Source organism: Doryrhamphus excisus, linkage group LG1 (assembly GCF_037039965.1).
Source record: "Doryrhamphus excisus strain RoL-2023G ecotype Guam linkage group LG1, RoL_Dexc_Guam_v1.1, whole genome shotgun sequence".
Taxonomy (NCBI): domain Eukaryota; kingdom Metazoa; phylum Chordata; class Actinopteri; order Syngnathiformes; family Syngnathidae; genus Doryrhamphus; species Doryrhamphus excisus.
This window is the reverse complement of record NC_136357.1, coordinates 15,067,243-15,094,896: the sequence shown is the minus strand read 5'-3', so window position 1 is coordinate 15,094,896 and position 27,654 is coordinate 15,067,243. Positions and strand designations below refer to the sequence as shown.

Here is a 27,654-nt window from a genome sequence, read left to right as displayed (position 1 = left end):
CTAGCAAGTAAACAGAGGAGAACCTGGGGGAGGGCAGAGGAAACAGAGCTTGGGGGAGGGCAGCGCACATATCTGAACCGCCCATACAAATAAGTCCACCCCTCTGTGACATCACAAAGGGGCAGTTTTACAACACCTGTTGAAACCAAGCTATTTGAGCCATCCCAAACTTCTTTTAGCACTCACTTCCAAATGTGCAAACCTCATTATCTGAAACTTTTGCATCGTTTAACACAAGAATTCAACGTTCTAACTACATTTATAGGTCAGAAAAGTGGAAAAAGCATTATAGGTCCCTTTTAAATGTTAGCTAGCTAGCTCTCAGAAGCCTTCACTCATCCACCATGACCTACAGGGAGATAACATAGGCGCTTATACATTCTTTACATTTCTGCATATACATGTTGTTTACTTACCTACTTAACACACTCTGTATCACAAAGCCTACAAAAGCAGCGTTTCTTTTGAATCCACATCACTAAGTGTTGAAGGTTTCGGAAGAGATGCACCGACAGCAGGTACAAACAGTTCAAGTCTGTGTTCTCATGTGAAAGAAGCGAGACAGGTCATTGTTTAGTCAGCGTCAGCATGTCCGAATAAAACTCCTACTCGTTACAACCTCGCCCCCAGTTCAAGTGGGCAATAATAATAAGCCTGCCATATTTCCATAAAATATAATGCTTTTACTGCTGGCTATTCATGGCTGACTGAGTTGACAGAATATGTATATCGGTGTATACCTGCTGCATGAAACCTTTAAACCAGAGACAGGTCAAGTCAAGCTGAGTCAAGTTTGCATTTCATCTTTTAATTAATATTATTATGTTATACAGTATGTTCTTCATGCGTTTTGTTTGTTTCTTTTCCTTACGGAGTCGATACAGCGGAACTTTTTGATCTGCATGCTGATTACTTTACGTGTTTTTTAGGTATAAGTTCCATCTTACACTAAAACCCAACTTACTTCCCATCCTATGAGCAGAAATCTGACATAGACCGAAGACCTTGTGTAATCATAAAAATACCAAACAAGTAGACAGGTTTTCCTAGTAGACGCATACTTCCTGTCCTTCACTTAAAGTGTACCGTGTGGGAAATTGGTTCATCTATATATCAAAATGAACGTTCCCGTATCAAAATATCAGATTAGGAATACATGCACTATTATGTGTATTCAGGGGTTGCCTCAGCCTCAGTATCTCGTCACTGTAACATGTAAGTCTGCTGCAGGCCACACACTATTAGCAACTTTGGATAATAAAAGTTTAATGTTAACGATTAAGTTTAGGGCAAGGGTTAGGGTTAGAAGAAGTCATGTGGCTGAATGGAGCCTTTTTTTTTTATTTTATTTTATTTTTTTACAATTTTGGGGTAAATTTCTTCGATGAACTGACAAACACTCACTGTGGCGGGCACTCTCTGAGGTTCCACTGTAAAACAATTTACACGGTTCTCCCCCGTGTCTTCCAGTGGAAAAAAAAACATTTTTTTGTGCGTGCGCCAGCGAGCCGCCTCTAACACGTGAGCGCTCGTTATCAGCCGCCCATCAGCCGCGTCAGACAAAAGCTGTTGTGATGAATCACAGCAGGAATTCCGCCCCAAAAGCACAACACCTGGCCCAGGCAATTCATCACACACTTTACTAGCGCTTGACACCTGTGCTGCCAGAATAGCACTTAGCACTATAATGGTTATCCTAGTACATAAAGTATTTGCAAGGAGGAAAATCAAGTGTGTGATCCTTAAAGGCTTTTAAGTTTGGGCTTTCACTGCACAGCACCCACCCCCACACACACAGACACACAGGAGTGTTGCTTCATGGTGTCGCTTCTACCGGAGCATGGCTTTTTTTCCCGCTTATGTGAGTTTATTCTTTTTGCATTGTGCTTTTGGCCTATCCAGGCTCTCATTAGCAGCTATTGACACAGCAAAGCGACATAGAGGGGGGGCGGGGGGTGGGTGCAGGGTGGTGGGGTGTCGCCCTTTTAAAACGATCAAAAGAGCGGGATGATGTCGGAGATGCAACTCCAATACGTGATGAAGAAGGCGAAGAAGTAAGAACCTGAATGAGACAGGAAGCTGTTCGTGGAATGTTTATGAGGGAATAAAGAGTAATTATGTGAGGAATGTTTGCAAGATGCAGGCGTTGGCTGGTAGCACATGTTTGGACATTGTTTTGACAACAATAACGATGCCAGAAGCAATTATGATGACATTTATAGGCTGTAGCTTTTGTACCCCTTGTGTGTAGCTACACCTGCAAAGTTGTCACCCAATAATATTAATACAGGCGGTCTTTGTGTTGTTGTGATGAAAAAAAAGAACAGTGTGCAAAAACAAATCAGAGGACTAGTTACAGTACATGTATGCAGTGAAAGAATACTTTTCTGTTAACTTTTAACCTTTAACCTCCATGATGTCATATTGTCATGATGTCTGAAGTGTGAGGCAAAATTGAAAAATGAAGATGGAAATTAGACATTGTTACTAAATGGTCAGAAAAGTACAGAAATGCTAACCAACATGGGCTGCATGCTTGGTGTAAGCCCTTCCACTGCTGTGGCCATCATCAAGGATAAAGATTATATCCTTGAACATGTGAAAGATCTGCTCCTATGAAAAGGACAGCTTGTCCTTGTCCAATAAGCTTGTCTCTCCCTCCCTTGTAACGCCCCTTAAAGAGTGCAAGACAACCACAAGGATAAAAGTAATTGTTTTTACTTCTTGTATTTTATCTTTTTATTGCTGTATTTTATAATAATAATAATACATTTTATTTATATTGCACTTTACATTACAGAAATCTCAAAGTGCTACAAAGAAAGCATAAAACCTACAGTGAAGCGATAAAACAACACAACAAAAGGTATATATATATTTTAAAAAAGGCTAAGAAAAGGCCTTTATATGTCCTTCATGTACTCTGTGTACATGAAGTATAAGTTCCAAATGACACTAAAACCCAACTTACATGCCATCGTAGGAACTAAATCGTATTTAGATTGAGGACCTCCTGCGGACACATGGTTTCCAAGTAGATGCATGATTCAAGACACACTTCCTGTCCTTCACTTAATGTATATCGATTGGGAATTGGGACGCCTTGATGCCAAATTGAAAGTTCTGCATCGAAATATCCGATTACGAATACATATACCATTACATGTACTGGGTTTGGGACCGACATTGGACAGTATCGAAGCCACGCCATGTGCCTGTACTATTACACCAGCAGAAAATAATGAATATACAATATGCACAGTATTATGTATTATGTCTCTGCTGTCGAAATTGAAGGTTGGATTTCTGTCGATCACTTCCAGATTCAAAGTCTACTTTTTCGCCATTGTGTGTTGTGTTAATGAGCCAAACAACATTACTACAAACCGTCTGAAGAAAAAGGCTTGGTGCTGGTTAAGCGATTCAACAATAATCCAACTAATCACTGTGTCATGGTTTCTGTCACATTAGCACACATGTCAGCTGGCCCGGTCAAATAGCACAGACAGACGAGACTGGCTTCGCTCCGTTCTGTCAATTTGTAATTTAGAAAATTGTAGTCTTTGTAGTCCCTCAGGAGGAGGCGAGTAAAACAGGTAGAAGTCTTGTTGACGTTGCACATCGCTTAGCTCAGTCACCCATTGATCTGCGATGGAGAATAGACTAGAACAGCACTGATCACCAAGCGACGTGCCACATTGAACGGGTTCTGGCATGGTGTGGGCCACCTCTTTGTTAAAGGGTTAGGACTCGGGTTACATCTAAACTTTGGATTGGGCTAGGATTGAGTGCAGTTTTCCTTTAAGTCAAACAATAGTTGAATAGTCAGTAGTTCTGGCCATTGTGGTTTGCAAAACATCTGGCTCCTATTTATTTATTTAAGCAGCTCCCTGTCAGAGGCATAAAAAATCCAGCAGCAGAAGTGGCTCTGTGTTGGTCTTGACTGACACAAGAGGCCTCGCCGCCATCCCGCTCTAGCCCATCCACGTTGCATTCTTACGGGGATTTCATCTCGCCGGGGGTCGGCTCGAGCGCCGCCGGGCCTTCCAAGTTAAACAAGTGGCGTGACATCAGGGCTTTGTCTCAGTGGCAAAGCCCCTTCTGTTTGTGTTTAATATCTGCCTCAGAGGAACTCAAAGACGGCCCGCCAACTTCTCCCCCAGCCCGACCGCCGAGCCTGATGCTTCGGAGGTGAAATGACGCTGGTCTCGGGTGTCTGTGGGCTCACTTCCTCCCTCTGTGTCTTCATCCCTTCATCCCTCGCTCGCTTTTCCTCCTTTGGATCGCTGGTCCCCGGTGGCTTTGCAGTTATGACTACAGGGAAATCGGATCTGCCAACACTGGGGGACGTTTGGGCATAGTGAGGCCAGGAGGGACGCAGATTAGAGGATGAAGATAAGATGGGAAGGAACAGATGGTGAAACCAGCGAGGAGAGTGAAAGCAGACAGTGGCTGTGTCTCAATTGGCTCACTTTTGTACTGACGCTTAGTCTTTTAGTCTTCATAAGTGCGTTCACACTGAAGTAAAACAAAACTGCAGTGCCCGGATGTTGCACTCAGAATGCTCCAAATGGTGAGCGCACATTGGAATTTGGAATTGGAACACACACACGTCTTAGACAATCAGGAGACCCCTTAAGGCCAAAATGGTGACAGACACACTCCAAAGTCTTCTTCCCAGTCAAGTAGAAGCTGTTAAAGCTGCAAAGGCACATATTCTCCACTTCCTGCAGGAAGTCCGTGTCGTGTCCTTTGATGGTCCAGACTCTGGCCTGCTGATCTTAGTCGGCTCTGTGGTTCTTGCTAAGTACCTTGGAAGGAAAATGGCAGCTGTTTTTTTTTTTTCTCTACATTGAGCGTTTCCATCCACCGCAGTGGGCTGGTCCCTTCCAAGTCTTTTTTAAACGTTCTATTGTGTGTTACTGCTTGAAGACTGCCAAACTTGCAATGGTTACAAGTCTTTGAGGCGATCGGGAGCAACAAGCACGGCCTCATGAAGCCATTTGTCATTTTAATTCCACTTGTTTTCACTTACAGCGTGACTCTGTCATAGCAACCCAAGCTTATTTTGCTGAACCGCTACGTGGGTGTCCTAAAGATATAGACAAGGAAGGACGCAGGCTTTGGGATTTGGTGTTTGGAAGAGAATTAAAGAATGTTCTATAAGGATGCCCTCCAACAGTTAGTGGGATGCTCATGTTGAGTGAGTTATTGACGTGTGTGTGCTGTAGACTATGAATGAAAAAGGAAAAAGCCACTAACTGGCCACTGGCGAGCGATGTTAACAGCCTGTCGGTTTTCACTGGTTTTCTTGCTTTCTTCAGCAGTTGTATGCTGCCCAGCTGGCAAGCATGCAGATCTCACCGGGGGCCAAGATGGCTCCCCTCCCACCGGGGCCCAACGCCTCCGGCCCCCTGTCACCCTCCACCCTGAAGAGCGAGAAGAGAGCCTCCAGTCCTGTCGCTCAACTCAAGGTGAGTCCTGGTCTTCTTGCCTGACTAGAGAGTGTTTTTTTTTTTTTATAGAGGGAAACGAAACCAGCTCATGTTCTTCCATTAGAAACACACACATTCTCACACACACTCACACACAGACCGACAAAGTGACACTGGCGCTGGCTGCTGTTTGGCTGGAGGCCAGACCTCTTCACTGGAGAGAGCGTACGCCTCGTCTTTATTTGACGACCGGGCTCTATAATGGAAGCCATATGCGAGTGTGTGTGTTTGCATGTGTGTGTGTTTAGCAGCTGCGAGTCACAATGGGCACACGTCAGCGCTCGCCGCAGTCAAACGCTAACGCTGCGCCTTCTGAACTCCACGCCAGACACTAAGCACACACGCCTTCTCTTCCACCCCCACTCAGCCCACTGGCATGCCACCGCAGCGCAACACACACACACACACAGACACCTTTCTACTGACTTTCTCCATCCTTCACCAAACTTTTTTCCTTCCAGGCATTAACTTGAGTAGGCAAATAACTTGACTACTATATATTATACTTCATTATTTTAATAAATTTATTATATAGTATAAATATTGTACATAAATAGAATTAGTGGAGGAACAATGCTCAAAAACTAATAGTAACAAACACTAAATGATTTTTATGAAAATAATAGGACCTTTGCAAACTTCATGCTTGGACCCAAATAATAGTTATATAAATAATATTATAACAACATTGATATGCTTCATGATGGGAGCGTGTGACAAAATGATTTTATTCTGGATTATTTAAAAATCTTTGGGCTGAAACATAGTAGCCAAATGCTACTTGACTGTGTTTATTTTGGACTGTGGGCTCCTCGAGCGAAAAAGTATGTCGTTTACAGTGAATAGCTTTTTACAGACAATCGTGACAAATTGCTCATTGAGAATGTGTAGCAGTGAAAAAAGAAAGAACATTAAAAGTAAATGGATAAAGATGGCAGGCAGCAGTGGACTTTAATTACAACTATAAGTGATGAAGGATCTTTATTGTTGCAAAGTTCGCTGTGATCGGTCATTAATTTGATGCCAAAAAGTAACAAGTTTTAAATTCATTTCAGCACTTCCATTTTTTCCATGTGGTTGTGAGGTTGAATGGTCCTCAAACCTTACTTTAAATATGGACACATCTTGTTAAAAAAATACCTTTTTATTTTGTGTTCTTGAAATTGAACAAAATAGTTATTTTAATACTTAAATAATATAAATTAAGTAATAAATAAGTGATGCATTCACCAATACGGTATAAAATTTACAACAAAGTGTCACAACAAAACCAGTAGCAATACAGAACACAATGTGCAAAAATAATATGCAAGATCTTACACAACCTTCAAGCCCTTTTTGCAGGTTAATGAGTCTGCATTCATTTAGGCACCCTTGTTATTATTATTTGGTCCTGTTATGACCGTCACAACAATAACACCATAACAATATCACGTTTTTGTCCACATCCCTACTTATGATTCCACTGACATGTTGTCTTCCAGGAAGAAGGATCCACACAGCCTCTCAACCTCTCAGCCCGACCCAAGACAGGAGAACCTCTTCGGTCACCGACATCACCAACTCAGACGTTGTTCTCCGGCAACAAGACCAGCCCCACTAGTGTAGGCAAGGCCCGCATCCCCAGTCCGGTCTCCTCTATGGGCCGGAACGCATCCCTGGGTAGGTGGCAAGCACTCACCAAGCATTCACCAATTAATCAGCTTGGTAACCAATCAGGTCTATTGAACTTGAAACTATAAAGGGCGAGCTAAAACGGTGGATGTTTTGTGGCTCTGTGAGGTTTTGGACTTCGACACAGACACAAAAGTTGTGAACGTTGTACAATGCAATTGATTTGATAAATATACAAAACTACAAAAGTCTGTAGGAATATAAGAAGCACCGAAAAAAGAAGCCATTCATATCCCGTAGTGCCATTTACACACATTAGGAACGGAGTATGACAGGAAGACACAACAGTAAAAAGTAACTTACCTGTAACAAAAAGCTGCAACAACAAATACGACTTAGAGTGGAAGTTAGTAGCGAGCAAACCAGAGACCATGGAAATAGTGGCAGAGACGTCAACACAGGGTAACCATGGGGAACAATCTGGCATCTTCTTTGGTTTGTGAATCAGAGTAATTGCCGATTGTGTCCACCTGGCTCCTTGCTCCGCACCCAGCCACTTAACAAAGCTGCCTGCACAACAAAGGATAAACAGGAAAAGCAAGCGGAAACAGGAAATACGTCAATAAAAGGATGTGGTTTTGATGCAGCAAGGCGTGACTTCAATCATGGCTGCATAAAGGCGAATTGTCAGGTCTTGGTGGAGGTCTGCTCAATGACATTCTTTATTTTTTTAACATGCATGGCTTGCTCCTTTCCACGCTTTCCCAAGTGGGAAGGCGTCAGAGGGAGGCGTGTCAAACAACCAGTTGGTTTGAGAAGGAGGTGTGTTCACTGAAGAAGCTAAGCAAGTGTTGGGTTGGCATCCTCCATGCAGTGTAAAACTTGCCTCAACACTCCCACCCCCAGCACCACCCAGCGTGGCACGTGCCCTGTAGACAGCCGCCCCCACCAGGAGTGTGTACGTATTTGTCTTTTACAGGAGGGCAAAGGCCTGTATTTAGCCTCCATGAAAAGACTGCCAGCGGAAACAGTGAAAACCAACACACGCTATTTGCCTTTTTAACAGCTTCCTCACATCATTGTCTGCTGGGACCAGACCCTTTATGCCCCTACCTCTGCTATCTGTTATTAAGCTAATCTAAAGCCTCTCATTAGACCTGAAAACAATTTGAGCACAGCGGCTTTGACGCTGCTGCTTGCTATTTTCTAACACTTTGAACGGCCACCCAGACATCGAGGACTTCCCACTTGTCTGCTAATTAAAACCGGCAAAGGCGACGGAAAGTTTTACATCCTTTTATTGACTTTCTGTGCCCCCCCAACCCTTTCCTTATTCAAATATACGTCTGCTTCAAAGAGAGAAAGACGTAAATAAGCAGGAAGAGGTTGGAAAACAACAACAAAGATGTCTGTGTGTTTTTCCATCTTCTTTGTGTTTATACATTTATTACAATAAGAAAACACTTCATGGCTTTTCTAAGGTGTTTTTTTGTTTGGTAAGCTGGTGTCGCCATACTGTCTTGAGAGTGTTGCATGTCATGTTCATGGTGGGCTGCTGGGATAGACTCCAGAACCAGAACCTGTCTTAGTGCCGCAGAATGTATAATGTAGTACTCAAACCATGCATGTCAGCAACACTTTCTAAAACAAGTTCTAAAATGTGTCCTTAAGTCCTTAAGTGGCGTACAGTATAGGAAACATATTGGAGTGGTTGTCATGTGACTATCCCAGGACATGGCTCATTTCCAAAAATTGTCATTTTAAAGCCATTTAGTATTTCGAATGTTTTTTGTCAAATATTACAATTCAACAAGCTACGAAAATATTGAGTTTTAGCGTTAAATTGCTATTGAAAGCTAAAAAAGTGCAAACTCCAATTCAAAGTGCTTTTGGGGGCAATCCATCCATCCGTTTTCTATGCCGCTTGTCTTCATTAGGGTCACGAAGGTAGCTGGAGCCTACCCCAAATAACATCCGGCAGTCACCACCCAATCACAGGGCACATATAGACGAACAAACCATTCACACTCACATTCATACCTATGGACAATTTGGAGTATTTGCAATGTGGGAGGAAACCTGAGTACCCAGAGAAAAACCATTCATGCACAGGGAGAGCATTCAAACTCCACACAAGGATGCCCAAGCTGGGATTTGAACCCAGTTTTGTACTTTGCGATGAGTTCTTTCTTTTTTTAAAAGAAAAAAATCTAATTTTTAAAATCTAATTCGATAAAATTTGCAACTTTTTCTGGCCCCACTGCGTGTTGTTTAGCAGTCACAGACTGAGTCAACAATGACTAGGGTGCTTTTTTGGGCACTCTATTCCACAGAATGATACAGCACAGGGCAAACAGGCTAGTTTGTTAAGTGCAATATTGTATGATAACTGAGGCAGTGTATGAAAACTGACAACAAAATTTTGGTTAATGTTTTTGTAAAAAAATGGCTCTTTATTTATCATGAACAATGTAACATCACACACCATAAATGATGCTAATGTGCTAATGTGTGGTCTGCGGTATATCACCATTCATTTTACTTGAAGCCCTAATAGCTTCTTGCGGGTTTTCAATAGAACCAAAAGCAGTAGTGGTGTTCTTGTTCTTGCAGACATCCTGTCCAGCCTGAACTCCACGGCTCTTTTCGGGGACCAGGACGCAGTGATGAAGGCCATCCAGGAGGCCAGGAACATGAGGGAGCAGATCCATAGAGAGCAGCTCCACCAGCAGCAGCAGCAGCCTCATCATCACCATCCCCCTCCTCCTCTAGCCCCTCCTGGTCACCAAAACCTGGAGGTCAAACTGTCGGCACTGAGCAGCATGAGCCTCAACAATGGCAACAAGGTGAGAGACAGAATCACGTAATTTTTGACCTGAGTAGCACGAACAATACAGTCACAGACGTTCACGTGAGGATGCTTCCTGTTTACATGTACACACTACATTGTGATGTCCTTACCTTGTCTTTATCTGCAAATCTATGTTTAACAGTTAGAAAATATTAGTAACAATTACATGTTTTCCACAATCACGACACATAATACTAAGTAATAATCTCAAACTAATAGTATAATCAATAAATAAGTATAATAGACATAAGAGAACGAGTTCGGTCTTCTGCTTGTATTGCTGCTTCTATTGTTTTTAGACGTTGTTCATCTTGGTGGATGGTTTCCACCATTTCCATTGATTAGCCTCGGAAGTGCCTTCAACTCTTTCTGTTTTGCTTCGAACACATACCAGCTACAAATCAAGAAGCAAGTAGTTACTCCACGTGAATTAAACATTGACTTAATTCCGTATTTATATCTAAAAATCATGTGGTGTCCAATCATCCCGGTCACTATTATTCCATTTATTTACATACATTTCTATTAATTTATTAACATATATTTATTCACCACTATTGTCCATGAACTTGTACAGTTATCTTTTTACATGTTTTTGTAACGATGTGGAGCTTTAAAAGAAAAAAAAAGCAGGTTTCAAGTGCACCTAAAAAATGTAAATAGGATATGGCATAAAAGCTAATTGATTTTTAGCAGTTGAGTTCAGTTTAAGAGACCAGTTAAAGGCTTAGGCTGTTTTTGCACAAAACAGCATAATTTATGAAATCATATATTATGCAAAATCAAAAATCAAAGCACAAAGTGGCGAATGATTACTGTAATTTAATGAAATGCATCTGTGTGTATGTGTAAATAAGTATGACTGAAGGTATGTTGCAATCCTGGTAAATGCCAAATTATTGGTATACGTCTTGTATTGATGGCTCTAATGTTGTCTAATATGAGGAAGACTTGGCAGTATGACAAAGTGCAGTAGTATAAGCAAAATAAAATAAACATACCTCTTGAACGGGCAACATTATTCTACTTTTACATACGCATTTTATGCAAGGGCCTGGATAAATAACATAAACTAGCCACGTGCACTAATAGCGTGAACATGAGTGTATGAGTGAATACAAAATAAGGCTTGAGAGGAAGTCCTTTTCCTTCAGGGAGTGTTTTCTTTTCAACTGCTACACGCACACACACACACACACACACACACACACACACCAATCCACGCATACATGCTCTCAGTGCCAGGCGGAAGTTTTGATAAATTTGGGCAGACTGAGTGTGTGCATGCTCTTCACGGCCACCCAGAAGTCCGCAGCTTTGAAGAGCGAGCAGCTGGTCACATGACGGAGATGCTTTTGGCCTTCCACTTTGGGTTTGTCAGCCTCAGATGGCTGCTTTTTGCTGTGTATGTGTGCATGTGTGAGTCTCCCCTCCTCACTTTCAGTGTCCAGAGGGACGTCTGCAGCGATCAGACGTGTAGACGAGCGTGATTAGGCCGCTACTGAGCATGAGGATGCTAACACTTCATGAATATTTTAGGGGGCGCAGCCTTTGAACCCCGCCAGCCCAAGTAGGTCAGGATTTGTGCGCACCAAGGAGCGGCTGTTTTTGCAAATGTTTTTGGACTTGTTTGCGTTTTACGGAGGAAAATATACCACATTTTGGCAAGATCTTTTTTTCCCCATAAACTCTCAAGTTGATTTTCTTTATGTTGATAAACACTGAGAGTGAATTCAAAAGCAGCCATTGCTGATAAATTGTTTATTACCATTAAAGTGGAAGATGTATGCTGCAAGTCCAGCTACAAAAAGAAAATTAAAAAACAGCTAATAACTTTGAGATAAGCTCAAAATAAACATGTAAAATGTTGCTTTCCAAAAAATTGGGAAGATTAGACTTCAAAGACTAAATCAACTACAATAATAGTGTTTACTTGTTATGCCATCTTAAGGATGCAACAAATGATTATTTTCAATTAATCTAAGGCCTGTTGTTTTCATTAATCGAATAATCAGTTCAACTCAAGATGGACCAAATCCATATGTAGCAAACACAAACATTTAGTTGTTTGGTCTGCAACATATCTGAAAAGAGGCAAAAATGTTGATCATTGTTTCCATTGTTTTTTTTTTTTTAAATTAAGAATAATTGAATGCTAAAATAGTCAATGATGTATCAGTGAAACATCGATTAATTGATGCAATTCAATACTGGTTATATATTGCAATCTGTCACATTGTCGTACCTCAAAATGCAGAGAAGGGAACCCAGTGCAGGTAAAAGTTATAATATTTCACGAAGGCAGAGCAGAACAAGTAAACTTGCAGAAGGCACGTGCCCCAAACATGCACTCGCAGTCAGAAACATGCAATGCTCCAACAAAGGGAAGACTGCCGCCATATATTCACAGATTACAGTAAAGTCTCGTTATATCGATATCGGTTATATCGATAGTACTGCTTATTACGATACTATTTTCATTTCCCGGCAAATTTCTAGTCTTTTATGATATAATTAGTTCCGGTTAGTACGATACCCGGTTATTATGATAATCCGGTTACTACGATGCCCTTTTCATCTCCCGCCAGCCAATTTGGTCTGCTTATATCGATACAAAAGCAGCTTAAAGCTGAATCAATATTTGCTTAAGGATTTCTTAACCATTAGCGAAATCTGTAAACGGCGTATTGTTTGATTTTCGACTAACACCGTTTCGGCTTTTCCACCGACGGACGGTAATTAGAGGATTACAGGTAATTAATATGAGGTAAGTATTAAACAATCTTTTGAAGTAAAGGAGTAAATATTTGTATAATTTAGAGGGAAGATTCAGTGAATAGACTTAGTGTTTTCATGACGAGGATAACAAGGATGATGAGGATGAAGAACCAACTGACATAGCATACACACCTATTCCAACGAAGACACAAGCGTACAAATACATGTATTTAATTGTGTTGTATTCAGATATCTTTTTATCGCCTGCAATAATCACTGTTTTTCATATGTACATGCTGCCGTTCGTGGTTTCTCTCGTGTGTATAGAACAATGTCGAGTGCATTATTGCCCACTTTTAATGCAGTTCGGCGCAGGATCGGATATATCCATAGTCCGGTTATATCGATATTTTTTCCGACTCCCGAGAATATCGATATAACGAGACTTTACTGTAGCACTAGATGCACATAATAAGGAAAGTAAACAGAACAAAACAAAGCATAAGTACTACATAATAGTACATAAAAATGACATTTGAATATAATAAGCATACAATATATTTTGCACTATCCCATTTTCTTGCTTCCTTTAATTATTGTACATTTCCAAATATGAAATTCCCAGAATAAAATATAGACTACAAGATTTTACGAGCTTAGTAATCAGCAGTTCTGCCAGTCAAAAGATCTCTTTTCTCAGCCATGTTTTTGTTTACTGTTTAAGCCCTTCTAATTAGGGGGTTTTGGGGGCCAAGACGCCTAAAAATGTCATGCCCAAAGTAAATGTAAAGATCTTATTGTGTATCTAACTGTGTGGAGTTTGCATGTTTTTCCTGTGCATGCGTGGGTTTTCTCCGGGTACTCAGGTTTCCTCCCACATTCCAAAAACATGCTAGGTTAATTGGCGACTCCAAATTGTCCATAGGTATGAATGTGAGTGTGAATGGTTGTTTGTCTATATGTGCCCTGTGATTGGCTGGCGACCAGTCCAGGGTGTACCCTGCCTCTCGTCTGAAGACAGCTGGGATAGGCTCCAGAAATTGAATTGAATGAATGAATAAATGTCCGGAAAAATATACACATTTGATAAAAATAATGAAAGTGTGTTTTTAAGGCGTAGTGCAGACTACCGGTAACTATTTACATTTACTGGATCATGGCCGACGTAACAGGAACGTTTTTGTCTGACTTTTATATGCTGTTGGAATACTGTGAGGCTTTCAAGGTGAATTGTGTCTACTTTTTATATTTGGGACTAGTCTAACATTAGTATTTACACATTGTGCAGTTAATAATGTATGCTGGAATGGTGTATATCAGTCCAAATGACGTACAACATGCCTAGGCTCAGTACAGAAACCAGCAGACCATCGGTATGGCCATTGGCTAATGCTTTGACATTGACCATATTGGAATACTTCCAACTTCCCAGCAGTCTCTTTCTTTAGTACAGATAAAAACTTATGTTCCATTATAATAAAAGTAAAACTGCTAATAAAAAAAAGTGAAAGTAATTGTTTCCAATTGTTGCTGACAGACAGCTATGCTGGTGTTTGTTGTCCTTGTTGGTTACCTAACAACAGCGTCTCAATGAGTTGTTCTTGCTGCGTTTGGGATGGAGCTTTGGCATTGAAAAGTTTCACTCTGTCCTAAACTATTCATGGATGGAACTTTTTGGATACTGAGCGTTGTGTGACTCAGCACCTCCTCCGCCTCGCTCTTTACCTTGGATGTGTGCAATATTTTTTTCTGTCCAACTCACTCATAGATGTATAACCCGTGGAGCCAAAAGAGTGAGTTTAGTCAATTGGTGTGTTGAGTTGAGGCTTGCCTGTTCAACAAAATTGGCTCTAAAGCAGCTGTATCACCATGGTAACTTGGGCTAACTTATAGCCTGGTCTAAACCACATTATGTCCAGACTTTCATCATAAAACTATGACTATGAATAAGTAATACTACTCAACTATGAAACCACCACTCTTTTACTATGCAATTCAGTTAGAACTGACGTCACCATTTACTGAGAAACCGATGGATGTGGGAACAAAAATAATTCAGGCAGCACTACAACGAGAGTGGCCACTTTGTGATCACACTGATTTGCTAGCATTCCTTGATTAACTTTTTTATAAGAGCTGTAGATTTGTAGCTGCGAGAATAAACTATATTTGCTCACTTTTTGAGCTGAGCATTAGCAAACGTTAAATATTTCATTCACATTTTAAAAACATTTTGTAGTCATTATTATATTAAGTCAAATTATATTAAGGGTATTAGGGATGTCCGATAGTTATTGGTACTGATTTTCAATAGCGATAATTATCGGACCGATATCAGCATGCAATATCAGTATCGGATTTTTTCACGATGATGAAAACTGATATTTAAAATATTTTGTATACAACACATACTGTATGTGTTCATTCCACCACAGGAAAAGAATATGTTACACATATCGGTATCGGCTGATATCGATACTGGAAAATGAGAGTTGGATAATATTGGCATTTTGAACATCCTTATATAATATAATAATTATATTGTATTATATAATATTATATTTTAAATGTTATTATATTATTAAATATCCTAAATAGTATAAAAACTTAATAAAAATATGCAAGCATAAGCCTTTATTACAGAAAACATGTTTTTATATTGTTTTTTATTATGTCTTTGCTTTTACATGTGGCCTTGACCACTTATGAAAGGCTTTTATATTTAAAATTGTAATATTTATTATAAATTAGTATTATTAGTATAAAGGTCATTATTATCCTGCATTATTTGTGCTTCCCTGTCTGCACATTGCGGTGTGTCTAGCTCCGTCCCTTTGAGGTAGCGTACCACAAAAGATGTCTGAATATTTTCATACCTTTTAGCAATTTTGGTCCAAAGGAAGCAGCCACAAAATTGCGTACTGGAGCAAACCATGCCGCTGAGTGCAAACGTGTCTTTTTGTGTTGTTTGACATTGTGTTTGTGTATTTCTGTCACAGCGCATTAATAGACAGACCACAAAGTTAACTAAGTGTGCGTGTGTGTTGACTGTCTGACTGTCATTCTAGCTGGTGTACAGACGCAAGGCCTCGCCAGTTAGCGGCATTGTTGGGTATCGCCTTACGCTTACGCTGCTTCCAGCTGCCTCGCGCCTGCCAAAGACCACTCAAATAGTGTGTGTGTGCGTGTGTGTGTATGTGTGTGTGCTTTATTTCACCTCCAACAACCCACTTAAGAGTTGAGCGCCTGGTTTGGGGAGCTGCTGCTCCATTGTTGATGCTATTGTGATGTAAATGAATAATAACATTTTTACACATTTTACACACTTACTAAACCTGATTTTGCACACAATCCCTTTATTTATTTAACAAAGGACTTAAGTGAAGTCTTTGTGCCGCTTTTCCAGTTATGTATCCATTAGAAGCAGCAGAATAAAAAAAAAAGCTGCTGTAGTCTTTTGTTTGTGTGAATTAAAGATATTATTCTAACATGACTCTCAGAAGACACATTTCAACACAAAGAGAACAACAATGGCATTGAGCACAGCATTTAAAAAACTTTATGATAACATACGGCTGCATAATTTTGATGATTTAAAATGATATCAGCCGTAATATTTGATACCTGGTTTCTGCTTCTGCTCGGAGGTGCCAATGTAAGATAAGCCAGCTTGCTCCTTTCCCTCTAAATCCTCCTGCGTCGCTTGACGTGCATGATCAAAAAAAATCTAACCTCGTGGTGATGCGGACTATAAATTGTATTTGTATAAATTGTATTGTATATTGTACTATAAATTGTATAAAACTGTAATTGACTGGCTGTGTATACGACTGGTTCAGAGGGCGTCTTCAGAAATGCCTTCTCCTTCAATTTCAGGTTATTGTAACACATTGATTAGTTCCAGCAATAACACAGCAACACTCTCCATCTCTCTTTAATTGCCATTGTTTACCCGAGACAAAGGAAGCTAACAAGATAAAGGTGACTGAGCGTTGAGGTTGTTCACGTTTGAGACACAGCCTTGGTCCGACTTCTGCTGATGACTTACAGTGAAGCTTGATTCCGGTGGAGCGACACCAGAGTGTGCGAGTTCCCGTGCTCCTGTGTCAAAAGTTAACATATTTGAACAGCGCAAGTGTTGTTTATTAAATGTTTTAAAAGTGTGGTCTTTGTGAGCACATTTTTAATTAATGTTGACGCTACCTTTAATTGGCTGCGTCCTTCATCACATTTAATTAATGGAGTCCTTGCTATAGTCAACTTGTCTGCCGCTTGCTCGAGTGCTACTCTTTTTATTTTTATTTTATTTTGTGCTCTTATTCATACCTGTTACTTGTGTGTGTGTGTGTTTTGTTGTGTGTGGGAGGTAGTGTTACCACCAAACTTTGTGACTAAAAACTTTTTCCCCACTAAACATTTCTATCGCAAGAGAAAATAAATTCCTTTATCTCTATTTGTATCCACCAAATTTCACAGATATTGTCAAAAACCCTGTGGAACCCTATGCCAAAAACTCTAAATGTACATCCACATGAGTGGAGTTTTTTTTTTTAATTGTCTGTCCACATAAAAAGACAATGGCAAATCAGAAACCTCAACAAGTTACCATGGCTGACTTGGTTGTGTCTTATAACTCCTCTGTTCATCACGATAGGGAGATATTATATGATCTATGACATATACATTATCTTTAAAATCAGCACTCACTTGCAATGGAGTGTTGCGTCAATGTTATTCTTTATTTCCCGCGTGTGTTTTAGGGGGCCATTGCATGAAGAGTCAATAACTAAATATTCTGTTGTGAAATAAGGTTTAGAAATATGAGATAATGTTGCACATTTCTTATTAAACAAACCAAAAAAGTCAGTTTTACCCAATCACACGCCCGCAATGAAGTAGTAGTTCCTGAAAATCTCCATTCTGGCTAGAGTTTTCTAAAAGCTGTTTTTAAGTTTGCATGTAGACGAGAGGACAAAATGCACAAAAAAAAAACTCTGTGTGTTTATACTCTTTGACGACATAAAAATAATAAATTGTATATTTTTGACACATCCAAATATGGAATACAACCGATTCACGACCCTACAAATTTCATTCATTCATTTTCTACCGCTTTTTCCTCACAAGGGTCGGGGGGGATGCTGGAGCCTATCCCAGCTGTCTTCGGGCGAGAGGCGGGGTACACCCGCTGGTCGCCAGCCAATCACATGGCACATATAGACAAACAACCATTCACACTCACATTCATACCTATGGAGAATTTGGAGTCGCCAATTAACCTAGCATGTTTTTGGAATTTGGGAGGAAACCGGAGTACCCGGAGAAAACCCACGCATGCACGGGGAGAACATGCAAACTCCACAGAGATGGCCAAGGGTGGAATTGAACCCTGGTCTCCTAGCCGCCCCTACAAATTTCAAATACATTGAAATAAAAAAATATATATTTAATTTTAAATGTATTTTTCCTCCAAAAATAGGCAGACTTTCTGAAAAAAAACACGTCTCATTCACCCAAAGTCAATATTCATCTTCTTCCGCTTATCCGAGGTCAAGTCGTCGGGCAGCAGCCTAAGCGAAGAAGCCCAGAATTCCAAGGCCACTTCGTCCAGCTCCTTGTGGCAGATCCCTGATGCGTTCACAGTCCAGTTGAGAGAAGGAGTCTCTGCAATGTCTTTCCTCAGGCCTCCTACCTTAGGAGCAGCGCTTCTACTCTGAGTTTCTCCCAGAGTTTCTCCCACCTTATCTCTAAGGGAGGGTCCAGCCACCCTACGGAGAAAACTAATTTTAGTCTTTTATACCCACGATCTTGTCCCTTCGGTCACGACCCAAAGCTCTTGACCATAGAGAAATGTAGGAACGTAGATCAGCTCCCTCTTCACCACCAATGTAGAGTCCGAGTCACTACAGATGTCCATCTTGCGTTCCATCCATCCTTCACTCATGAATAAGACCACAATGTACTTAAAGCTATGGGTGGGATTTTTTGACATGGAGTTGTTTGACAATCCCCATTGAGCAGTGTAGTCTATTAACAGTGACTTACCCCCCCCCCCCCCCACTTGGTCCCCCGAACCCAGTTCTGGTGGGATTTCGGTGATGAGAAACATCGTTTCGGTAAGTTGCTGGGACTATGCCAGAAATAGTCATATATTTCCATGACAAAACATCCTCCTTGAAAAAAATCTGACCCCACAAATCTCTGACATTATATTCCATTGTGCATTGTTGTGTATCTGATGAAGATGCCTGCAACGCTCGCATCTCCACCCACTGTGGAACAAATACAAAGTAAAGCTGAGAGATTTGTGAGGTCTAATTTTTTCAAGGAGGCATTTTTTTCATGCAAATGTATTACTCTTTGGAACGCATATTGTTTTGAAAAGGCAAACTCTACCTTCGTTTCTCTACGTTGTCATTGTTTTCATGTCAACTATCCCTTTAAACTTGAGGAAGGATCTCATCCCCAACCCGGAGATGGAACTCCACCCTTTTCTAGGCGAACCCTGGATTCGGACTTGGAGGTGCTGCTGCTAAAAGAGTGGGAAAAGTAATGCAAACTTTATGTTTGGACGGTAACTTCTCCATTGAAAGGAGAAGGTTCTTCTTGTGTGTGGAGAACTTTCCATCTCCTTTGTTTGTCTTTTTTCTTCTTTGCTCCCTTTGTTAGACACTGGCTTCCTGCGGTGAGCACGGCGCTGCCCAGGCACATGTTCTGTGGCTGGTCTGATTACAGCTTTGTCGTGGTGCTGACATTGGCTCGCTTCTTGAAACACACACACCCCCACTCGCTGGTCCAGACCAGAAGTTCCAGCAGCTCTGCCAGCGACTACCGCGGCATGACTTCACCCGGCAACCATTCGTTGCGTCAAACAAAATGCCTCTGTCACCAGAAAAAGGAGAAGATGAGGAGGCATGTGCACGTGCAGTAGTGGTGCAGATGCTTCCATGTTTTGCACCACAGTTTCAGTTTCGTGTACGTTTGAAAACAAACATACACGATGGGGCGAGGCCGTTATTTCATATCAGCTAATAATCACATCTTCTACAACCTGTACAGAGACCCTCGGATGGAAATTGCTGCAGATAAAATAAACTAACGCAACCCAGCAATTACTTTTATTGTCCTTACCATCAAAGTCGTCCAATTTAGTGCAGGAGAGCCTGCCTCGAAAATGTTCAAGAGGAAAGAGGGACAATATTTCAAGGATGTGGTTTTTATTTTGCCTCTTAAATGGAAGTTTTTATTGGCAAGTTCTCAACAGAATGTTTAAAAAAAATAAGTTAATAAAATTAAACACTAAAAGCAATAAGAATTCAGTAAAATTCCAAACACGCAGGAAAGGGAAATGTTCTTATTTATTTACATGTATTTATTTATTTTTATTGACTTTTGGTGTAAATCAGGTATAATAGTAGCATTATGGTTTTGGTGGGGTTTATGTTTAAGGCTCACAACTAAACATACTGACTTCACTGACTTGACTTGACTTCAAACTTCACTTTCCAAAGAGGACACTTTAAAACTTGCTTGAATGAAATTTACATAGAAATTACGTGTGATGGTGGGAAATGTGGAATTGCGTGAAGAGTGGGAATTTTTGGAATTTCAGAAATAGATAGACCTGACTGTTTTGAATGAGCCGGATGTTTTTATGTCTGAATGCAAGAATGTAAGAATTTTCAAGTTTAAAGGGAATTTATAGTTTATTGAAATACTCTCTCTGCATTTTCATTTAAGAAAATATTAACAACATTAAGCAAACATTAGCAACATGAACTTAAACATTAAGTGCATGTTTTCCTTTTTCTTAGCCACCCATGATACTCCCATTATACAAACCATTTGATTAGCCTAATTGTCCCTCATAAGCAGGGACACCTAAATTAGCAATTGTTTGTTATTGGGCAATATTTGTTAATAGATCAGCCACCCTGTCCTGAATGAGCTGAACATGTCGATGTTGGAAGGGTTTTAAAGAGCTGAGAAATGTGATAGTAAGAATTTAAGATCACATGGAATTTTTTATGATGAAAAGGTGGAATTTCAGGAAAGTGAGAATTGCTGGATGTGGAGAATTAGTTTGATAATCCTGAATTAGCACACAGGCCACACAGCTAGGAGACCCTGGTTCGATTCCCTGCTCGGGTCATCTTTGTGTGGAGTTTGCATGTTTTTCCCGTGCATGTGTGGGTTTTTTTCCGGGTACTCCAGTTTCCTCCCACATTCCAAAAACATGCTAGGTTAATTGGCGACTCCAAATTGTCCATAGGTATGAGGTATGTGAGTGTGAATGGTTGTTTGTCTATATGTGCCCTGTGATTGGCTGGCGACCAGTCCAGGGTTTACCCCGCCTCTCGCCTAAAGGCAGCTGGGATAGGCTCCAGCATATGCTTGTGAGGATAAGCGGTACAGCAAATGGATGGATGGATTATCCTGAATGAGTTGCATGTTTTCATGTGAGAATGGTTTGAACCGGTTGAAAATTTCAAACTCGTGAAAATTGTCCATTTTATTGTGAAAAATGTAGAATTATGGAGTATGTAGCAGTTTTTGTAACTGTGTCAATAAATCATCCACTTTCATTTTGGAATGGTTTGATCGGTTGAGAAATGTGGAATTTATAGACTGAATTGGATAATTTTGGTGCAGACTAATAGCACTTAAAAACAAATATTGACTCGTTTCTTGGTGTTGCAGGAGCGTCTGCACTACGAAACGTTGAGTCACCACCTGGGCAAGCTGGGCGAGGATGCTGGGAAGATGGTTCATCGAGTCATTGACCTCACCAGACCAGAAGATCTGGATGGTGAGCAACCACTCAACGTTTTCTTCTGCTAAATCACACTTGGGCTGACCTTGCTAAAATAGATGCAGTTGTACTAGAACACTACAGGGAGTAAACAGAGTAACTTCAATCCAAGGATCGAAGAGTTTGCTGCACATCCATGGAGGTACTCAGCAAGTACAAATATTTATTGTCAAGCCGAGGAGGGACCTCGACAAACAGAACATTTCAATGTCAACATTTGAGTCTGTCCAACATTTTGTTTTCATTCATTCAGCAAAGCTACATTCTCATTTGGTTTGCCGCACACAAAAATACAATGTTTCTTCAACTTAAGACAGAAAAGATTCTCCTCATTCTGTGACTGACCGTCATCTTCATTCCATTAATTTTTATCTCATTTTATTATATCACTAATAAACAGTGCCAGTTCAAGTTAGGGACTTGAATTAAAGGAAAGACTAAGAAATCTCAAACACATGCAAGACTGAGTATGAGAGCCTCAACCACTTGGATTGATGTTGTTGATGTTTGTGTATTGTGCTGTAAAACAACAAGTTAGACCCAGATATCAATATTTTGTCCCGCCACCACAACTAATACAAGCATGAATAAATACTCTGTAGAGAGGAGAAGGTACGATGGCTTGGGCTATGCTCACACTGCAGGTTAATTCCGATTTTATTGCATATGTGACTTCTGATTTTATCTGAAGTCGCATTTTTTGGTAATATGAACAACCACATTTAAAAAAAAACAGATTTTAACCAAATAAAAAAATAAATTGTGCATCATACCCTGTATGTGTGAACGTGGTCATGAAATGATTGAAGCCCCTTGGTGTTCCCATAGGAAGTAACATCACGGAAGCGCGAGTGTTCCGGGAGGCACGAGGCAGGAACAACAGCGAGCCGCACATCAAGAGGCCCATGAACGCCTTCATGGTGTGGGCTAAAGACGAGAGGAGGAAAATCCTGCAGACTTTCCCTGACATGCACAACTCCAACATCAGCAAGATTCTAGGTGAGGGTTTCATGTTATTAGGGATTCAAATACGACATATACATATTGTCGTATTATCATACAGGGCGAGTAGCTACTTATTTTCCTCACTGTCCATCTCCTCTATTGGATGTCCTTAGTTGCTAACTCCTGAATGAAATGGTTGATTCCTTTTCGTTTTGTCCACTTTCCTGTCTTCACCTTGACTGCATGGCTTCTCAGGGCCACTGACTTGAAGGCATAGATGACGTAGAGCACACAGTAACATGATGTTCTCCACTGGGTCAGCCTCTGTGCTCATTGCCGTCACAGTGACTACAAAAGGACTACATTATTATTAAATGTTTAATAATTCATGTTCAATATATTACCTACATACATAGTATCTTTAGTGTCGTTAAGCTGGAGCTGGTCATCGGTTTGAGCACAGACCTAAAACCTTGCTTTTTCATGCACAAGACTAGACACACACAAACTAAAAGCACGTCTAAAAACTTCAAGGTAGGGTTTAACAAGAAGAAACTGATGTTTGAGTTGGTCACCTGTTCAGACACAGTCTCAAGTTCGTGTTTTTTAATGCACAAGATTAGACACAAGCAAACCAGAAAATGATAAATTAAATTAAAATTATAAATTAAATAAATGTTACACTTAGGGGGAAAAAGTGGGCTAATAAATTGACAATAAAAGCACAAATACTGCGGATTTCAGAAAACAAAAGATGGAATGATACAGCATTGTACAAGAAGCAATGAAGTCTGTAAAATTAAATAATAAAAAATAATAATAAAATCCAAAAATTGTTACAACTATAATGATGACAATGGTAATATTAATGATGATTATAATAATGGTGATAATAATAACAATAATAATGGTAATAATGATAAAGATTATAACAATAATGATAATAATAATGATAATAACAATAATAATATTACAATGATAATAATAACAGGGGAAAACAAGACAGTGGCATGAACATGATTATATCTTGCAAAAAGGGTTTCGCATTTATAAGCTTTTGCTTCAGCCTACTCCTTTTGGGCTTGTGATCAGATTGCAGAATACAAATGTAAATAATGGAAAGTTATATTTTGATTGACGTAAGAAATGCACTGTAATGTTTCATATATTTGCCCCCCCGCCCCAAAATAAAAAAACTCATACCAGCAAGCTGACGTATGGAGGGTTGGCGGTCCTGTTTAGAAGTACAGTAGAGTAACCAAATAAAGTACATAGTGTTTGTACTTTGATAAATGTGTACAATTCATGTGTGACATTATAACACAGCTGCACTTTGGCTTCTCTGTTTCCGCCTACACTAAAGTGTGAGGTCTCTTTGTGATGAACATTGATAAACAGCAGCCAGTCTTGTGATTCAACGTCCGCCCTCTGCTTCTGGATAGTCCAACTCAAGCAGTTGCAATTTTTCTTACAAATATTGAGGTTCTTTAAACTTTTCAAGCCGGTGGTACATGGAGGCAGAGTGGTTATATTTGTGTACAATGCTAAATATCTAATAACTGTACCATGACATCGACCAAAAAATGGTTGTTTTTCATGAAAATAACAATTTATTTACAAATATGACTGATTTGCAATTTTCACATTTGGAACTGAACTGTGTGTGTTTGTGCACACGTTTGACATGCATGTGCACGCTTTAAAATTTCCCTTCAATGTGTAACCTTGTGCTTGCAACACGCTTTGATGCTTCTCAGCTTCCTGCTTGCTGTGGAGCGTTTATTACATGGGAAAGATGCATAATAATAATAATAATATAATAATAATAATAATAATAGTAATAATAATAATAATACTAATAATAATAATAATAATAATAATAACTGCCACCTTACGGCTTAAAACTGCACTAAACATCCATCTATCAATCCATTTTCTATACCGCTTATCCTCACGAGGGTCGCGGGGGGTGCCGGAGCCGATCGCAGCTGTGTTTGGGCGAGAGGCGAGGTACACCCTGGACTGGTCGCCAGCCAATCACAGGGCACATATAGACAAACAACCATTCACACTCACATTCATACCTATGGACAATTTGGAGTCACCAATTAGCCTAGCATGTTTTTGGAATACCCGGAAAAAAAGCAAAAATGCACGCATACAAACTCCACACAGAGATGTCCAAGCTGAGAATCAAACCCAGGATCTCTCTCATTGTGGTCTACATGCTAACCACTACCCACCGTGCCGATCACTAAACATGATCTATTCTATTGTGTAGTTGCATCATCATATCTTTTTGCCTGTCACACAAAATTAATGCAAAAGATGTATAAATACGTCTTTTTGGTATTGGGCGTTGAAAAAAATGTATAAATACTTTACATCTGTAGTAGCCAATGAGTTAATATACACATTCTATACATCCATGTAACCGGAGGAATGTCACCTAAAACCTCAGCCAAGAGACTGAAGAACTGTAGCAAAATGTAAGGCCTCTCCAACACTAAATGTATCATTCCTCTACCCCATTCCTCTACCATCTGGCTCTGCCCTATTAGGTTCTCGCTGGAAAGCCATGACCAACCAGGAGAAGCAGCCGTATTATGAGGAGCAGGCCCGCCTCAGCAAAATCCACTTGGAGAAGTACCCCAACTACAAGTACAAGCCACGGCCCAAGAGGACCTGCATCATTGATGGCAAGAAGCTGCGCATCGGCGAGTATAAGCAAATGATGCGCTCGCGACGCCAGGAGATGAGGCAGTTCTTTGTTGGGTGAGTGGCTGCAGCTAGCAAAGGGACACTGATGGCTTACATACATCGCATACATCGCGGTTCGAACATCGCATAGGAATGCGGCGGTTGATTGGCCACTGATTAATCAGCTGATTAACGTAAAAAAGCCTGTGATCGCTATATTCCGATAAATGCCTTACAACAAAAGCTTATCACTTCTGGCTAGCAGTACCGCAGCCTTCAGCCAATCACAATGCCTATTCAGAGTCTCGCTTTATTGTCTTGGAGAAGCGTCCCCTGCCCACTTTCCTTCACATTGCGCTGAAAAAACATGTCTCCCGTGTGATATAAAATAAAAAACATGGCACAAAAAATATCTCGCAGGGGGAACATGTTAGTTTGAAGAACAAACACTTGACCGAGCTTGGTGTTTTTCATTGTCATGGTGCAGCATCAGTCAAACAGGAGCCAACGCAGCTAAAATGGTGGACAACACTCGGCTGTATGAGCGTGGCAGTCAGAAGACTAATTGAATAACCTAAAAATAATTGAATTAATAGGACGAGATGACCAGCTTTTCTCCATGGTGGAAGACAATGGGTCCACCGACTGCTTTCTGAAATATTACATTATATTATTATATATTATTATATAATAATATATATAATAATAAAATAATATTATTATTATTATTAGTATATTATATTATACTCCCCTACTACACATACCGTATTTTCCGTACTATAAGTCACACTTTTTTTCATAGGTTCCAGCGACTTATACTCCAGAGCGACTTAGAAATGAAAAAAAATATCTAAATAATTTGACAGACAGCCACAAGAGGGCACTTTCGCACCGATATCTCCTACTCCTTAACAATTCAATATTTAAACAGAAGAGCTTATAAAGACAACTGAGAACGACAAAACCCCTAAAGAAAATCACATTCTGCATACTGCAAGTAGTGAAATTATCATCTGAAAACAGTAATCGAGCAGCAGAGAGAAAGTTTGGAGTAAGTGAGAAACTTCTTAGGGAAAACAAGAGTTACTCTACTTAAAACTGTTGTTATGTTCATTAGCACTGGACATGTCCAGTGCTAATGAACATAAACATATAAATGAACATATAAATGAATAAATATAAAAAAAAAATAAACATATAAATGAACATAAACATATAAATGAACATAAACAAAAAAGGTGCACCTTTTTTGTTTATGTTTAATTTTTGTGTAGCTGAATAACCATTGTGTTAGCATATCTTACACCTATTCAGCCTGTTCTATATTCTTTTATTAATTTTGGAACTCGCCTTCCAAGATGATATAATGTCTGTTTTGGTAAAGTAGTAGGAAAATAAATTACCCACAAAAAATGCGACTTGTACTCCAGTGCAACTTTCTACCTAATTATGCATTTTTGGCATATCCAATATTCCTTGCTATTATTCTAGTTTGTTTATTCATTATACTTAACAGTATACACAATTTGTGTGTGTAATTGTCTTTTTCCTGGCGCATGACATGCTATTGGAAAAAAAAAAGATTCCAACTTTGTTGAAGAGAACGTGCCTCTTTGTCGTCGCTTCTTCTAAATTCCTTGCACTGCTTTTCCCAGCCGGAGAGAAACATGTGCTGCAACAGGAGAAACAGTGGCATTGTGCTAATCTAATCCAGGCGGTCGTGTGTTTACAGCCGTCAGCGTCTTGGATAGATTTAGCAGAGGCTTCCAACAGCAGCCATGTTTAATAGCGTGTCATTTATGAAACGAGGACAATGGCGGCCGCAGACAGCGGCGGTGGAATAAGAAATGTAAGCAGATGTTTGAACGCTACATTTACTGTGTGTGGTCAAGCTAATGCAAAGACGACGAGGCCTGCTCTTTCAATCAGAGCTGCACCAACAAGACCTCTGTTGTTTTTTTCACCTCCAGTAGGAGTCGGCTCGCCACAGCGCGGCGCCGTAATTGACTCAGGCGACACCGGAGAGAGAAAATGTCCTTTGGCAGTTTCCGTAGCCGAGCATGAAGTTCATGCACATTCATACTAGTGAAGAGGAGCCAATGGATGACATTAATATTAACAGTACTACTAATAATAATAATACTATGCCTTCTACAGTCATGGAGGTTTTCAGTAAGTTTGCTGTTTCAGTGATTTTATGATAAGATAAGAGATAAGATGTGCCTTTATGATGCCTTTATTCGTCCCTCAGTGGGGAAATTCGCATTGCACAGCAGCAAGAATACAGAATCAGTTAAGCAGTTGGATAACAGAATAAACAATCCATCCAAATGTAGGCCCGCCCAGGGATCACACATAATTGTGGGTCCAGCCAAAATGGCTTCTTACTGGAGGGCAGCGGGGTGTGCGGGGACTGCTGGGGCCCTGGGCACTCGGTGGGTGCACTCGGGGGCTAGGGGGGTCGGGGCCAGGTGGGTTGACTGGCGGGGTTGGTGGTGTGCTTCAGCAATGTCGTGGGG

At 40.3% G+C, this 27,654-nt stretch overlaps 1 protein-coding gene across 3 annotated transcripts in view; it reads left to right on the top strand.

The window, feature by feature from the left end:
- The window catches only part of LOC131130813 (transcription factor SOX-6-like), a 143,767-nt gene that overhangs the window by 109,015 nt on the left and 7,098 nt on the right, over nucleotides 1–27,654 (top strand). For 2 of the 3 annotated variants that reach the window (XM_058074833.2, XM_058074832.2), the window contains 6 exons: nucleotides 5,325–5,474; nucleotides 6,980–7,157; nucleotides 9,723–9,955; nucleotides 21,379–21,487; nucleotides 22,319–22,489; nucleotides 24,997–25,210. In XM_058074833.2, the coding sequence (XP_057930816.2) occupies nucleotides 5,325–5,474; nucleotides 6,980–7,157; nucleotides 9,723–9,955; nucleotides 21,379–21,487; nucleotides 22,319–22,489; nucleotides 24,997–25,210 (1,055 nt within the window). The remainder of the gene's footprint in view (nucleotides 1–5,324; nucleotides 5,475–6,979; nucleotides 7,158–9,722; nucleotides 9,956–21,378; nucleotides 21,488–22,318; nucleotides 22,490–24,996; nucleotides 25,211–27,654) is intronic. The other variant, XM_058074834.2, reaches the window with a different exon arrangement.